The sequence below is a fragment of the Geotrypetes seraphini genome, chromosome 8, assembly GCF_902459505.1.
Source record: "Geotrypetes seraphini chromosome 8, aGeoSer1.1, whole genome shotgun sequence".
NCBI classification, from domain to species: Eukaryota; Metazoa; Chordata; class Amphibia; order Gymnophiona; family Dermophiidae; genus Geotrypetes; species Geotrypetes seraphini.
The window spans coordinates 3636472-3652874 of NC_047091.1; the positions used below are offsets into that span (position 1 = coordinate 3636472).

Below are 16403 nucleotides of genomic sequence, written 5' to 3' on the forward strand. Positions count from 1 at the left end.
GGGCTATCAAACTGGAGCAGGCTGGGAAAAGCAGAAAGGGGGAGGGGAAGCAGTGCGAGTGCTGGGATAGTGGAGAACTGGAGTCGCAGAGACCTGCTAGGAAAGGGGCTAGGCCCCTGAAGCAAACTGCTATTGAGACAAGAGGGTGAGGCGTGGGCATCAGTAACAGAGACTCACAGACATGATTAGGTTGGGATAGCTTCTCTCTGTCTCTAGCTGAAAGTTTAGCTTGTGGTCGAAGATGGGCTTTTAATCATTGACTACTGGATCGGCACGGGAGGAAAGGGAGGGCGAGAGAGGGTAGGAGGCTGATTCTGGCACCCTACCTGCAGCAGGCAATGGACAAATATAAGCTCTGTCTACCCGTTTCTCTTTCACTTCATTGCCAAGTGGTGCATGGGGCCACCTAAAACCCAGACAAAAAGACTCCTTCAAATCTCGCTTCCTTTTTTCCTTTCTATCCAGACGTTTTCTTTCTTCACGCCACCGCCTTGCTTCTGTCTACCTTATGGTGCCAGCTTGTTTCTCGGGACTGTGGTATGCTAGCTGCATGAGGTGGACACAGCAGATAGGGCTCTGCCCATTTGACATTTTGTTATTACGTTTGCATGTCGTTGACTATTTCTTTTTTTAAAATTACTATTGTTTGGTTTGGTTTCATTTTGCAGTGGAAGCAATCTGCAAACCTGAGAGTTAATTTTTTTTTTTTTTTTAAACAAACACTGGAGGGAAAAGCAGAGAGCAGAAGACAGATGGCATTGGAGTGAGGTGCTGGAATTGGACTGAAATTGGAGTGTGTATGTGTGTGTGGGGGGGGAGTTGGCACTGGAGTGAGGAAGAGGTGAGAAACCACTAGATTGAGATTGGGTGGAGGAGGGCTGAGGGTGAGATCAGAGGGGGCAAGAAAGGCAGCAGTGGTCATGTCTGCAGACACAGAAGAAATTACTCGTCTGCGCAAACCTCGATTTTCTTATGAAGAGAACCAGATTCTTATCCAGGAGGTTCGTGCCAACTACAGTCGACTATATGGCACACAGAGTCGGCGGGTGACTGTGGCTGAGCGCCGGCGGGTGTGGGAAAACATTGCCACCAAAATCAACACCATTACTAGTTGGAAGCGAACTGGCCAAGAGGTGCAAAAGCGGTGGAACGACTTCAAACGTCGAACAAAAGAGAAGTTGGCAAGGGTGCCCCACTCCACTCAAGGGATTGGAGCCAGCAGTGGCCCCACTGGTGAAGAAAATTTTTCAGCAGAGGAAGAGACTATCTTTGCCATCCTTGGGCCTGGGGTAGTGGCTGGTGCTGGGAGAATGGACCATGTGGCCTCTGGTGGTGGCTTCCATCACCAGGTGGCATTTCCTCGAAGATTCCACTCAGCAGAGGAAAGCAGAGCTGGTGAGTCACTTCTGCATGTACAAGTGACACCAAAGGCAGGGGTTAATAATATGGCATGCATCTTACCCATTCTAGGGATCACAACAATGGCCATTGGGAGGTACTATTACCGCCTGAGTACTAATAGTTGCATTTAAGTTCTAGAATGCTTTATAATTTTAATACTGTAGACACAAAACATGCATCCACTTCACATGTGTATGTTATATTGCATGACGGTACTGGAAACTGGGCAATATTATCATCCAGTTATATGTAAAGTGATGCACAGGAGAATAAAGCAATTTATCCAGGGCTTAGAACTGAGGCACAGAGAGATAGTTGGCAATTTTCAAAAACTGCCTGGTGATTACATTTTAGGCAATTGAATGTATTTAGATTTTGAGACACATTTAGGACCCCAGGGCTGCAACTGAGAAATATCCTAAATTGATGATCCTAAAAATTGGGATCCTACCTCTAGGCCTGTAATTCATTTGCCTAGATTTAAAACCCAACTTTTGCATAAGTCATTTAGATAGAAAAAGGGACTTCTGATTCTGGATGTACACATTTTCATGTGAATTTTACAAAAGGTTCACTTAATGCAGAGCCCTCCATAAAATGCATGTAAAAATGTGAGAACTAGACATTTTAAGGGGAACCAATTAAAAAACAAAGCTAGAAAACTACATTTTATACTGGTTTTAAACTCCAGAGAGGTAAGACAGTTGCCTTCTGATCACTATTGCAAACCTGAGGTCTAACTGAGTAGTTAGCAGACATTCAGGCATGTCTCAGATTAGGAATAAATGCCAACATCTAGATTTTGTAAAGTATGTTTGTGCAGAATCAGAAAAACATGTATGCTTTTCCAGCCAATCCACAGCATGCTCTTTTGTTATATCTAGTGGCTTTCTAAAACTGCTATTTATATGTGTAAATACATTGCAAGCCTTGTACAATAATATCCTTCAGCACCTAAGTAAGGTGCATAGTGCTTGTTTCTCCATGCCTCAGCTCTGTTGGCATAAACAAGTGCCCATGATGACAAATTTTGAAGGGTACCATGCCACTATGCTGCTGTCCAAATTTTCTCCTGACACTGAGTGGGCAATCAACAATAAAATAAAAAAACAGGCTCTGTGACCCTATGTATACATAAGGTGACCATTTATTTTTTTCATCAAAAGAGGACATCTATTAATTGTCAGTCTCGCCCCCTATCCCGCCCTTAACCCGCCTCCCAATTTCTTCCATTCATTTTTCATGTACACATAATATCTTATTAATTCACTAGTGTTTAAGCCCGTTACATTAAGGGGCTAGAGTAGATATCTGTCTGTTTGTTTGTTTTTCTTTGTCTCTCTCTCCTTGGATGTTGTCTGTCTGTCATTCTTTTTGTCTGTGTTTCTCACTAGCCCCTTGTCTGTCTGTCTTTCTTTCTGTCATTGTCTCCCTGGCCCCCCTGTCTGCCTGTATTTCTCTGTTGCGCCATGCCTGCCTGTCTCTCCGTGGCCCCCTTCCTATGTCCATAGTGTCCCATCCTATGTCCTTAGTGCCCCCAGTGCCACTTTCCTATGTCCTTAGTGCCCTCAGTGCCTATGTCATTAGTGCCCTTTTCTATGTCCTTAGTGCCCCCAGTGCCTCCTTCCCTTGTCCTTAGTACCCCTTTCTATGTCTTTAGTGCCTCCAGTGTCTCCTTCTCATGTCCTTTGTGCCCCCAGTGCCTCCGTCCTGTGTCTCGAAAAAGGTCTTGTGGTTTCATCTCTCAAAGTGTAGATTGCTAGTATCTTGTGCTTTTGGACTTGGAGTGGCTGTAGGAGTTGCCTACAGTATCTGGCTTCTCATCTGGATGTCACCAAGTTTTTCAATGGGGCTCTCAGACTGAGATACACTCAACCAGTTCCTGACCCAGCCCGTCACTTTGGGACCCATCCCAATGGCACTCAGTTTATTTATTAGACATCTGTGTGGAACACTGTCAAAGGCTTTACTAAAATCTAACTACACCACATCTAGCGCACATCCTCTATCCAATTCTCTGGTGATCCACTCAAAGAAATTGATCAGATTTGTCTGACAAGACCTACCTCTAGTGAATCCCTGTTGCCTCCAGTCCTGTATGCCTCCGGTCCTTTAATCTACAGGATTCCAGAAACTTCACCATTCTCTGTTTTAAAAGCATTTCCATTAATTTGCTTACCACAGAAGTCAGACTTACGGGCCTATAATTCCCTACTTCTTCCTTACTTCCACTTTTGTGGAGAAGGACCACATCCGCCCTTCTCCAGTCCTCCTGTTCCACTCCCGACCCTAGAGGCTCGTTGAAAAGGCGGTTAGCAGAACTACCAGAACTTCCTTAAGTTCCTTCAGCACTCTCGGATGTACACCATCCGCCCCCATTGCTTTGTCTACCTTTATTTTAGATAGCTCCTCACGAACACAACCCTCTGAAAATCAATCAGGGTCTATTACTCCTCCATCCCTATTCATATTGGCTTCTGCAGTCCCATTCCTGGTGCTTCAGCCATGAACACAGAACAGAAATATTTGTTAAGCAATTCGGCCTTTTCTTTATCAGCTTCTACATATTCCTCCCCTGTACAGTGAGAGATTAGAGAAACTGGGCCTCTTCTCCCTCGAAAAGTGAAAATTTAGAGGGGACATGATCGAAACATTCAAGATACTGAAGGGAATAGACTTAGTGGATAAAGACAGGTTGTTCACCCTCTCCAAGGAAGGGAGAACGAGAGGGCACTCTCAAAAGTTGAAAGGGGATAGATTCTGTACGAATGTAAGGAAGTTCTTCACCCAGAGAGTGGTAGAAAACTGGAACACTTTTCCAGAGTCTGCCGTAGGGGAAAACACCCTCCAGGGATTCAAGACAAAGTTGGACAAGTTCCTGCTCAACTGGAAAGTACGCAGGTGAGGTTGGGCTCATTTAGAGCACTGGTCTTTGACCTAGAGGCCACCGTGTGGGCGGACTGCTGGGCACGATGGACCACTGGTCTGACCCAGCAGTGGCAATTCTTATGTTCTTATGCCTATGGACTTCTGTTTTAGGACATTATCCAAACTGTTTTTAAACCCCACCAAGCTAACTGATATCACCATATTCTCCGGCAATGAATTCCAGAGCTTCACACATTGTGTGAAGAAATATTTTCTCTGGATTGTTTTAAATCTACTATTTAGTAGCTTCATCGCATGTCCCCTAGTCTTAGAATGTTTGGAAAGAGTGAACAAGTGATTCACATCTACCCTTTTCTACTCCACTCATTATTTTTTAGACCTCTATCATATCACCTCTGAGTCATATCTTCTCCAAGCTGAAGAGCCCTAGCCCCTTTAACCTTTTCTCATAGGGAAGTCGTATCATCCCATTTATCATTATTGTTGCCCTTCTCTATACCTTTTTTAATTCTTTTATAACTTTTTTGAGAAATGGTGACCAAAACTTCCCACAGTATTCGAGGTGTGGCCATACCATAGATCAATACAAGGGCATTATAACATTTTCATCTTTGTTTTCTACTCCTTTCCAGATAATTCCTAACATTTTATTTGCTTTCTTAGCAGCCGCCGCACATTGATCTGAGGGTTTCAACGTATCCTCAACAATGACACCTAGATCCTTTTACTGGGCAATGATTCCTAACACAGAACCCAGCATCACATAGCTATAGTTTGGGTTCTTCTTTTCCACATGCATCACTTTCCACTTGCTCACATTAAACGTCATCTGCCATTATGATGTCTAGTCTTCCAGTCTCACAAGGTCCTCTTGCAATTTTCCAATCTTCTTGCGATTTAACAACTTTGAACAACTTTGTCTTATCAGCAAATTTAATTATCTCACTTCAGTCGACTCCGCTTAAGTGCAAGGCTTCCAGACCAGACCATCACGTGCGCTTAAATTGGAGTACCACGTTTTAGCCATGAAAAATCACAGTACGCTGTAGTCAAATGCAATAAAACTTTTATTCAGCAAAAAACACACCGAATACAATTTAACATGGTTCAGTTATAGAAATAGCACTGTTCCGTCTAATGCAATACACTGTAAACCTTTTTTTAAACCAACATGCTACTGAAATAATCAGTCATTGTTTTCTGCACATAGATTGCACGATTCAGGCTGTGTATCTGACTACTGATGCTGTAAAACTGTCCATAGTCGTGACATTTATTTATCTCCAAATAACAATGCAGCATCCAAGAAGGAAACAATCTCTGCAGGTGTCTCATTAGTTGTGATGACCACAGCAGTATCTCCATCCTCATCAGACTCTTTGTTGTCTGCAGTGTCCTTTATGGCTCTACAGATATTAGAATTAGTACTGTCAGATGATGTGGGCACATCGTTGTCAACAGCGACATACAGCTCAAACTCTTATGGCAAGAGTCCAACTGGGAGTTCAGTGTAAGAAGTGTCAGCTTCAGTTGTCTCATCAGATGCATGAACAAAGCTCGCCCGTCGATAGCAATTTGGAATTGTTGATGATGAGACTCGACTCCACACCTCCTGTATCATGTGAAGAGAGTCGAGCACCGTCATTTTTCTCGTGAGCTCAGCAGCTCGGGAACCTGGATTCCGTGCTTGCATCAAACACTGCTATCACATATCTTAAGATGAACAACCTGTAATGACGTTTGAAGTTGGCGATTATCCCTTGGTCCATCAGTAGGATTAAAGAGATCGTGTTTGGTGGAAGAAACACAAGTTTGATGTTGGTTAGTCTTACATCATTGCTGTGTGCTTCCTACTCCTTCTCATCAGATTATCAAGCTTCTGCAACCATTCAATTCACAGTGTCACCATCATCCATGCATTTTTGTTGCTTTCATATTCAACAGGCAGGCGTATAATGTTTTTGAAGCACTGAGGATTTTGATTCTTCCCAAATCACCAGTGGCTCGAGCTTTTTACTACCGTCCATATTGCAACTAAGCAGCAATGTCAATTGTTCCTTTGACATTTGAAAGCCAATATTCCATCAGGGATGGCATGCCAGTACAGGCCCGTCTCAAAGGCGTTGAAAACGTCGCATGGTTCATATCCACCAATGACTGATGGCAACACTTCCATGACCCATCTTTCTGCACCAAACTCATCCGTGTCTTGTTTTTCGCCATGCTGCTTCTTAAATTTTATGCCGTTACAAACTTTCCATCTCTCTAGCCATCCGTTTGTTGCTTTGAAGTCTTCTACACCCAGTTCTTTGGATAGCTGTGCTGCTTTCTCCATCAGCAGAGGCCCACTGATTGGCAGTTGATGACTTATAGGTTCAGCAAACCATCGCAGCAACGCCTGCTCAATGTCTCCAGCCTTCCCAATTCTTTTCCATTTTCTGGTAGGATTGCTGTTGTTTTGCCAATCTTTCAATATGGCTTGATTTTTTTGTAAATCTGAGAAATATGGCTAGGATGAATGCTGTAATGTTTTGCAATAGAGACCTGACTGTCCCGTTGGTCAAGTCTCTTTAAGATATCAACACGTTCAGCCAAAGACAATGACTTTTGTCCTGCATGGTGGACATGTTCAGCCATGGAGCCATTCCAAAAGTTTGAACACCTGGTCTGGCCTAGACTGCTGATCCAAAACACACGGCTCATTCACGTGAGAACATGATTACTTTTAACCAGAGTCAACATAATGTGAACGAATAGAGGTGGGACCTATAACATCAGTGTGCATAAGTGGATTGTGTGCTTATCAGAATTGCAATTATCCGAAGTTTATGTTCATTGACTTTAATGTAAAAAAAAACAAAAAAACAGGACCTTGGTGGTAGGCTGCGGATAACTAAAGCATGCACTTAACCGACGTGCACTTAGGTGGAGTCAACTGTACTATCTGGGAATAAACTGTGGGGGTGGGAAGGGTGCGATATGTAAAGAATCATCGAAAAAGAGAGATATTGCTTTGACCAATTGTGTGAAGCTTGGTGAATGATGTCACACTGTGCTGTGCTGTCATTGCTGTAACAATGCCTGCTTTAACAATGCCTCCAAGGAAATGTAATGCTTAAACAGAAACTTAAAATTTGTGTGATGTTAATCCTCAAGTGAATGTAAACCAAAACCCAAGGGAATTTATATCCGGGCAACGCCACAAACAACTTCAACTAGAGGTATTTGGGAAGGGAAGGGGGGGATGCATACATGGAGAGGAGGAATGGGAAGAGGCTGGGGGGGAGGCAGAGACGAGAGGTGCCAGCTTCAGGAATGATATCACACAGTCATTTAACAGTATATAAGGAAGCGCAGCTATGGTGTGGTGAAGCCTAAACAGAAAGTGAAAACTGAAAATTTGTGTGATGTTAATCCTCAAGTGAATGTTCCTCGAGGAAATTTATATCCGGGCCATGCCAGGTGATTAGCTAGTATATATATATATATATATATATATATATATATATATATATATATATATATATATATATATATATATAAAATCAGAAGCATTGTACATTTAGAAACCACCTAAGAGGAATGTTTAATGCAGTCATTCCATTTTATGCCTACCGTATTTGCCGGCGTATAAGACGACTTTTCAGTACCTTAAAATCCTCCCCAAAGTCGGGGGTCGTCTTATACGCCGGGTACTGTTTACATCACAGTTCTTCAACCGCCGGTCCGCGGTGCCGGTCCGCAGAAAATTCCTGCCGGTCCACACAGGACCGGCGAGATGGACCCGTTAAATTTTCTGCCCCGATGGTGTTTGCAGAAATCTTCTGTTCCTCCCAGCCTCGGGCGATCAAGACAGGTGGTCATTCCCTCTGTGAGTCTCGCCTATGCGGAAACAGGAAGTTGAAACAAAATAGGCGGGACTCAGAGAGGGAAGGTCCCGACGTTTGCAGCCTGTCTTGATCGCTGCCCCTGCTGAGTCGCCGAAGAGGGCCGCGGGGAAAGTGCAGGCAGAGAGAAGATGGTCAGCATGCGCGGGGAGGTCAGCGTGTCGATTGGGGCCATCAGCAGCGTTTGTGCTGAGTCTGCCCACGTGCAGGATGCGGCGGGTAGGGGCCTCCGACTCGTCTTGGGCGGCTGGGCCTGCGGTGCAAAGCTGTTTTTGCCGGCTTGGGGGGGGGGGGTCGCGAATCGGAAAAAGGGGTAGTCTTATACGGCGAGTATATAACAAACTCTATATTTTAACTGTAAAAGTTGGGGGGTCGTCTTATACGCCCAGTCGTCTTATACGCCGGCAAATACGGTACTTTTCATCTGGCATACATGAATATATTATCTATGTGTAGAATGGCTAAATATTGCTGTTTAAATGTACTGTATAGATTATATATCCTACTGGACCTGTACTTCAAATGCTCCAAATCTTGCCCTATTTTGGGCATATAATTCTGGATGTATAATAAATTATAAGCCCAGAATTATACATATAATGGCTTTGATTTAAAAACACCAGTTTGGTACCAGTTCTGAATACGAGTGCTTTTCATTATGACCATGATGACATCCATTGAACTCCAGAAGAAAACAGAAACATAATGGCAGATAAAGGCCAAATGGCCCATCCATTCTGCCCATTTGCAGCATCCATCTCCTCCTCTTTAGCACAATGCAAGAACTATGGTGAGCATTAGCAGTAAATTTGAGAAGTTGCATATTGTGGGCTAGGAATGGGGTTAATTTGTATCATGGTATGCACAAAATCTGTTCGGAGTCATTATTCCTTGAAACAACTTGTATACATAAGAACCTGCAGTGACCTTGAGAGTTACTCAGTTGTATGCCTGGTTCAATCCTGCCTGTTAACAGAAGTTTCAAGTTTTATTTCACATTTGATGAATCGCCTATTTCGAAATTCTAGGCGATGTACATAATAATATCATAAAGAAACTTTAACCTAAATACAATAAAATCCATTATGACTCACATGAAAGATAGGGAAGGAGGGTAAAGTTACAATGGGGAAGAAGAAAAAAAACAAAAAACCAGGGAAGAACGAAAGGTAGGGTAAAAATTTTCAAAGCTATTCTTGCATATTTGTTTGAGTCAAATAAAAATTCGATAGAGGCGTCCCTTAGTTAAGAAAATGCAAAGTTGCTACCTGTAATAGACATTCTCTATAAACAGTGAAATTAATTAAACACACAATACTTCTTGCTTCCCTGAGAATGTTTTGATTAAAAAGAGCTTCCAAGCACACCTGGATAAGTTGCCTATATTACATGTTACGAATTTGAAAGTGGAACTCTCTTTGGCACGATGCAAATACTACAGCGAGCAGTATCAGTAAATTTGAGAGACTAGCCCCCTCTTTTACAAAGCCGTGCAGTAACAGCCCTGAAGCCCATAGAGATTTAAAGGGCTTCGGGGCTGTTGCTGTGTGGCAGCCGCTAGCGTGGCTTTGTAAAAGAGGGAGTAAGACCTTATACCTTGGCATAAGAGTAAGGCTCCTTACTGTCGCAGAATACATAAAATTAACCAATTTGGATAAATTGCTCCCTCAAAGTTGTTTTTGGGATCTACAGTGTGAGCTAATTTATTCCTTCCCCCATGACATTAAGAGCTGAGACCTCTCAATATGCTTTTTTTTTTTTTTTAGCACCTTTGTTTTGGAGTAGTCTCTTTTATCTCCCTTGATGTTTGGCAGATTGGCTACTTATGAATATCAATGTCTTTTACCTTTGTTTTTAGTCTTGTCTCAAAATTTGTAATAAATTTTGAAAACCACTATGGTATAATGATGGCTACTGCATAAAAAGTAATACAAATATATAAATAACTGTAGACTGAGGGGACCACCATACAAGGGGAAGGCTGTGCATGCTGAGAACTTTCCATTATGTCTGAGCTCTAGAACAATTGGTCTGTCCCAAAGTCTTTGGATGACATCACCCACCTGTATGTTTGACCTCTCCTGCTGTCAATAAAGAATGCTTATTACAGTTTGGCATTTTTGCATTACTAATGTTATTGATTTTATAGCTATAATTATTTTCTACCTTTTTTCTTATATTTATTGCTTGATGTAAACCACTTTAGGGTTAAACTTATTTTGAGAAAGATAGCTAAAACTTTAAGTTACCATACTCTGATTCAGTGTCTGATTTTATCCAGGCATTTTTTAAATTACAGCCACCCTCTTGAATATTGACACCTACAAGATCAGAAATTAGCTTAGCCTGTCCTAAGTGACTTGAAATTCTCTCATAAATCTAAGCGTGACCTGGTGTCCTCATGAGATTTATTTTTTCTTTTCTTATTATGTATTCTTTTTTTTACATCTTTATTTCATGTTCCAGTAACTTGGCTTGATTCTCATTTCTAAATTCTTTCTTTATGTATTTATAAGATTTATTTCACATATTTTAGGCTTCACGTTGTAACAATGCTTCCAGCTTTTTTTAATTTCCCCTGCCTTTTGTTGTCTGTATGTTGTACTACTGTTAATGATGTCTTCATGGACATTAAAAGGAGGGACCCGTAAGGTCTCGAAATCTCACATACATCATCTTTGAATATTTTTATTTACTTACTTTTTGACCTCAAAAGTTTTTCTGCTTCTTTTAGGTTTGCAGCTTGATAAGAACCTACCACTATTATCCTATTGCACTATGAACCTTTATTTGTAACTATCTATGTATTTTCCCCTCCCAACTCACCCAGCCTAGTCGTTGCAGGTAAGAGTCCTTGACAAGTAGTCATTAAATCACTGTTACTAATCCATTTCACACTGAGAAATTACTCCCTTTTGCAGGGGCTGGGAGCTTTGCCTCCACAGCAGCCATGGCTAGATCAGGGAAGACAGTTCTTACTAGGCATGGATAGCCAAAAAAATGTTATCATTTTTTTTCTCATTTTATTCTGGAAGAAATGTAATCAAGAGTCCATACTCTTTGTAAAGGAGTGTGCACTATGTGCAAAGAGTGCATATTGCTATTGGTGAACATTTCATTGCAAACGACAGCCCACCCCTAGCCTTTATATGTAAATTCATCCTAGGTCCTTCCGTGTGGCAGTGCACAGTACAATCATTGAACCACTAAGCTGGCCCTATCTGTGGATAATTTTTATTTTAACTCACTAAAAGGTATCAGTGTCTTACTATAATCATTCTTTTTATCTTTCTGCAGAGTTGCCAGCTTCCCTTAAAGTGTCCTCCAGCCCTGAGGCATCTGCCAATGCCTCCTGTTGTGCTCTGGAGGCAACCCTCCTTCAGCCAAAGGAGCGTGACTCACCCCTTCCAGAACCTGCCATCCAGATTGTCCAGCTGCCCTGCATAGCACACTCCCCAGCCAACCCATCCCCTACAGAGACTACTGGAGACAGCCCACCTGGCTCTTCTATTTCTCCACCACCAGTACCACGGTCTTCCTCCCACCGTTGCCATCCCCATCCTGAACTTCCCCCGACTCCAGACCCATCTCTAGACTTCCTACAGGCCCAGCGGGAGACCACTGAAGCAATTCGAGATCTGGCCTATACTATCCGAAACAGCATTGACAGGCTGACAAATGTGGTGGCGGCCCTTCTACCACTCTTCCAGCATGACACTGGTATACTCCGTCCATTGCCACACTGTACACTGCCAGGGGGTATGACCTCTCCAATCTCAGCTGAGGTCCTTACAACTCCAGCCACCAACACCTTTACCACCAAGGTTGAAGCTTCACCAGAACCAGAGGAGGATGAAGAGAGTGCGCAGTATATGGGAAATGCAGCCATGGCATATGAGGAGGAGGAGGAGGAAGCGGAGGTTATGGAAATGATGGGGTGTGAGGACACTTCAGAGCCCCCTGTCTTGCCTTTAAAAAGAAAGAAGGCAGGTTATCTTAGTGCTCGCAAACGAAGGGGGCGTTGGAAAAACATATGAAACCACAAAAGAGAAAATATTATTTGAGGGGTTTCTAAAATTTGAGCTGACACCTTTTCATTGTTTGACCCTCTGCAGTAAAGAGGAAGACATTGTTTGATAAGGTCACTCCTGAGAGATCCTCATTAAATTCACCAGTGGAGTCTTACTGTAGAACATATTAAAGCATTGTTTTTAACAATAAACAAAACAGAACTGGCTGTCATAAAACTGGGCTCAGTATGTGATCTTAGAACAAGTACCTTACAGTTCTGATTCCTGTCTCTGTCACAGATACTTCTAACCACCCTCAGCTTGAAATGCAGTATTGTTAAAAAAAAGAACAAACTGCACATAACATGCACATTTCCCAGTAGGCAGAAAAATGACTGTTAGTGCTATTGATGAAATTCAACTGTGCTTTCCAGAGCCTTGTCTCCCAACCTGTCATATTATGGCACACCCAGTATTGGATTCACTTTGTCCTTCACCATCCTTTCCCCCAATATTCCTACTGGCATCAGCAACATCATCCTCTCTAATCCATATTAATACCAAATTCCTTTCTTTACCACCCCCAGGTTTTCCATCCTCTCCTATCTTTCTGAGAATCAGCACCAGCATTATTTTACCTTCCTCCTTCTAGTAGGAGGAATCAGTCATGCAGCACTCCTTTGTTGCTATGTGGCTGAGTTAAGAACAGCTGGCCCTGTGTACTTCTGACTTAAGAAGGAAGTTGTTGGAGGAGGTAACAGCAGGTAAGGAATGTTACTCACTGACTTCCTTTGACAGTGGGAGGCAATGGAGCAGGGTGCAGAAGAAAAAGCAATGACTAGCACAATCTGAGGTTCCCCTATGACACACTAATTGGGAACCTTTAATCTAAACTCTTGGTTCCCGCTAAGGGCTGGAGTGTGTTGTGCATGACCTTTGGCCTAAATGTAAGATTCTGGTGAAAATTTGAGCATTTACTTGCATAATTTTGAGAAAAAAATATTAACTTTTGCCCTAAGGTTTTAATATCCTGAAACTCATGGAAGGTTAAACTTTTTGTAAAAAAAAAGTGCAAGCAAAGATATCTTGGAAAAGGAGAGGACTTTTGCCCAGGTCCTAAATAAGTACCTATGTTTATGTAAACCGCTTTGATTGTGTAACCACAAAAAAGTGGTACAGAAGTCTATTCCTTTCTTAAATTAAGCCCTCAAGGGTAAAAAAACCCTCTATGCTTTCCAGACACAAGTTTAGTGTGATTTTTTTTTTCCATTCTAGAAGATGCAGGAAATGAAATCCTTGAACAAATGAGCCCTAGCTGAACACTTTAATAGGAAACTGATTTGCAGCCTTTTTGTTTATTTGGGGGGTGGGAGTGGTATTGCCAGAAAATTAAATCTAGCCTTTGGACATTTTTACCCAGGTTAACTAGAAATAGCAGAGTTTCATTTTAATGTCAGAAAGTTGTCCTTGCAGCTTAACTTTGAAATCATGTTTGGTTCCTTCAAATTACTGTACAGTATTTTATTTTTAACTCAGTGATAGGACAGCAACCAATTTGTTAACAAATGATATCTTGAGCATCCTGGCTCACATGTTGTTGAATAAGGAGAGCATTGATACTTTTTGCACGTGCTGATGTCCTGTCTTCCTCTTGTTCCCTAGTAGTTTGTGTTGGATATAAGTTTAGAGATGCAATGCAAGCTATAGAAAACAAAATGGTATGATTTGAAAACCCTGCTACAGAAGCAGGAAGTGGATGTGTTAGGGGTGGCAATGCCACAGCACAAAATTATGTTGACTGGTCTTATGATTACACTGAGGCGTACTGTCAAGTTCCCAAAGTGCATCTGCTGGCTACTAAGCATGCCAAGGTGCAGGACAGGAGCACAGGTGTGAGGGAGGGGACTGTGTGCGTGATTCTAGGACCATGGTGGATTGAACCAACTGTAGAATCATAGTGGGAGTTCTTTCATTTACAAGCAGCAGAGAATAAACATTTACGCTTTAAAATCTTGGCCTACTACCTCTTCATGCCTAGCAATATATATGCACTACTAAAGAATGAATGGGCTGGAGATGTGTTTTGAAGGGGAGTCCATCTGAGCCTTCATTCCTGGAACTAGAGTTGGGCTCACCCAGAACGCCCACTGGTCTCTGGTCCACTTAATATATAAAGTGCCTTGTGAATCATTAACAGAGCAATTGGATACAGAGTTGTCACTCAAAGGGATATTTCTCATAGATCAAATGATCCTTATAGGAAGGCTTTGAAACCAGCATGGGATATGACTTCCTCTTCCGTACCACTCTTGACTTAACAGAGTGAAATAAAAGTGACTTATAACCAATATAAACTGAGGCTCCCATGGTAAAATCCATCCACAGACATCATCCGGTGAAAGCATTTATACCTGCTTTAAACCATGACTGAAAATGTTTTTGCTGGTGTTTCTTTTGCTGCCTTTGCAATTCTTGTATAGAATTGCAAATGCTGTGGCAAACCTGTTGCCTACATCCCTAAACCTGACCCTGTGTAAACTCATGTACCTGGCAAGAGCCAGAAGAAAAGCATAGATATTCTTGTAGCTCTACTGAGGTAAAAACTCTACTAAGGGGTGGGTGGGGATGAGGATGTGTTTCTTATGTAAATATGTTAATAAATATTCACATGTTCATTTACTAGAAGCTGACTGCTCAGTGAGAATAAGGTGCTGCTATGGATAGAAGTATGACTCCTACGGTACTATCCTTTTCAAGGAAATACTTTGAAATCATTGGGCTGAAACTGTCCCAATAACTGCTGGGGGATGGTTCCAGCCACTGAGCCTGCCAAGAGGGAAGGAGATTTGCCCTGGCTGCCTTACAAGCAGGGGTCTGAAAAAACTAAGATTTGTTGCTTTGAATCTGGATCACCTGGAAATTCCAGAGTAAAAGGAAGCAGCTTGGCACATAAAGTAAGGGGCCAATGTTACTGTTATGTAGAAACTTTACAGGCAGAGCAGATTGCTAACAATACAGTAATTTATATTATGTTTTCCATTCTACAAATATTTAGAAAGCTCAGATGGCCTGCTCGGCAGTGGAGTCATCCAGAAGATTCCCAGTTTGATTCTTGGTTTGGACTGGAGATGCAGTGTTAATAGCTGTGGTGCAGGGAGAGAGGGAAGCAAGGATGACTCATGTTCTGAATGGACATTTGGTGCATAACTTCTGACTTCAGACCCATTGCTTAAATGATCAGTTTAGGAACAGTGAAAGGAAGGTCTTCATAAATAATGGAAAAATCCCTAATTAGTTGCAAATTAAAGTTCAGGGTACATTACATTACATTACATTACGGATTTCTATTCCGCCTGTGCCTTGCGGTTCTAGGCGGATTACAATATAGAAAATATCTGGGACATTCCAGTAGAATTACATTTCAGGATAGGAGTAAGTTACAGGAACAGTGAAGAGTTATGATATTACAATTTCACAGAAGATATTACTTATTACAGAAGATAGTACATATAGCAGAAGATAATGCATTTAGCAGAGGTAATATATGTCAACTCGATCAGTTAAGTCGGGTGTAGTGTAGGAGAGTTACAGTACATTCTTGATCACAGGCAAAGAGATAATATGGATGAGTGATTCCGAAGTCGTTGAATGGGAACTCATTGGGCGGTGGTTAGAGTACTAGGATCCTAATACTTGTTCTGACCAAGCAGGAATTAAAACAAGAAAAGAGCAACTACAGTTGCTCTGTTCTGCTCCCCAAATTATTACATGCCACTATTGACTTCTCTTCCCAACATTTCAGCATTCAGGGACACTTTAGTTTATTTTCCAGAAGTAAAACAAAATCCCTAATGAATACTATTCATATATGCCTATGGCTATGATGGGTGTGCACTGTGCAGATAGTCTTCATGGCCATTTGGGAAGCGACTCTCAACTATTACTAGTGATAAGCAGTGGCCAGAGTCAGCGTCTACATTAGCTGGGTTCTGGAGGAAGCTATAGGTCATGAATCGTGATTGAGGACTCTACAGGTTGACCTGAACAATGAGAAAAATATAAGAACATGAGGAAAATCCTGAGTAACTTTGATTGAAGGTAATTGGCACCAGAGCTCAATAGAGATCAGCTCTGAATGAACTGAAAGCTCAGAGAAGCAGAATGAAATTGTTGAGCTAAAATAATACAACATATTTTTTTGAAGGGGTGAATAAAG

The 16403-nt window shown here is 41.9% G+C and overlaps 1 protein-coding gene across 1 annotated transcript; it reads left to right on the plus strand.

The window, feature by feature from the left end:
- The first annotated feature begins 6 nt into the window (after nucleotides 1-6).
- On the plus strand, nucleotides 7-12424 carry MYPOP (Myb related transcription factor, partner of profilin). Its single transcript, XM_033955498.1, has 2 exons — nucleotides 7-1395; nucleotides 11475-12424. The coding sequence occupies exons 1-2, from the start codon at nucleotides 921-923 to the stop codon at nucleotides 12212-12214; spliced, it is 1215 nt and encodes a 404-aa protein (XP_033811389.1). The 5' UTR covers nucleotides 7-920; the 3' UTR covers nucleotides 12215-12424.
- The last annotated feature ends 3979 nt before the right edge of the window (nucleotides 12425-16403 follow it).

Excerpts from the sequence above, each read along its gene's own strand:
- MYPOP (XM_033955498.1), top strand. The coding sequence starts at position 921 with ATGTCTGCAGACACAGAAGAAATTACTCGTCTGCGCAAACCTCGATTT. Across the intron at positions 1,396-11,474 it reads AGCAGAGGAAAGCAGAGCTG|AGTTGCCAGCTTCCCTTAAA; the intron begins GTGAGTCACTTC and ends ATCTTTCTGCAG.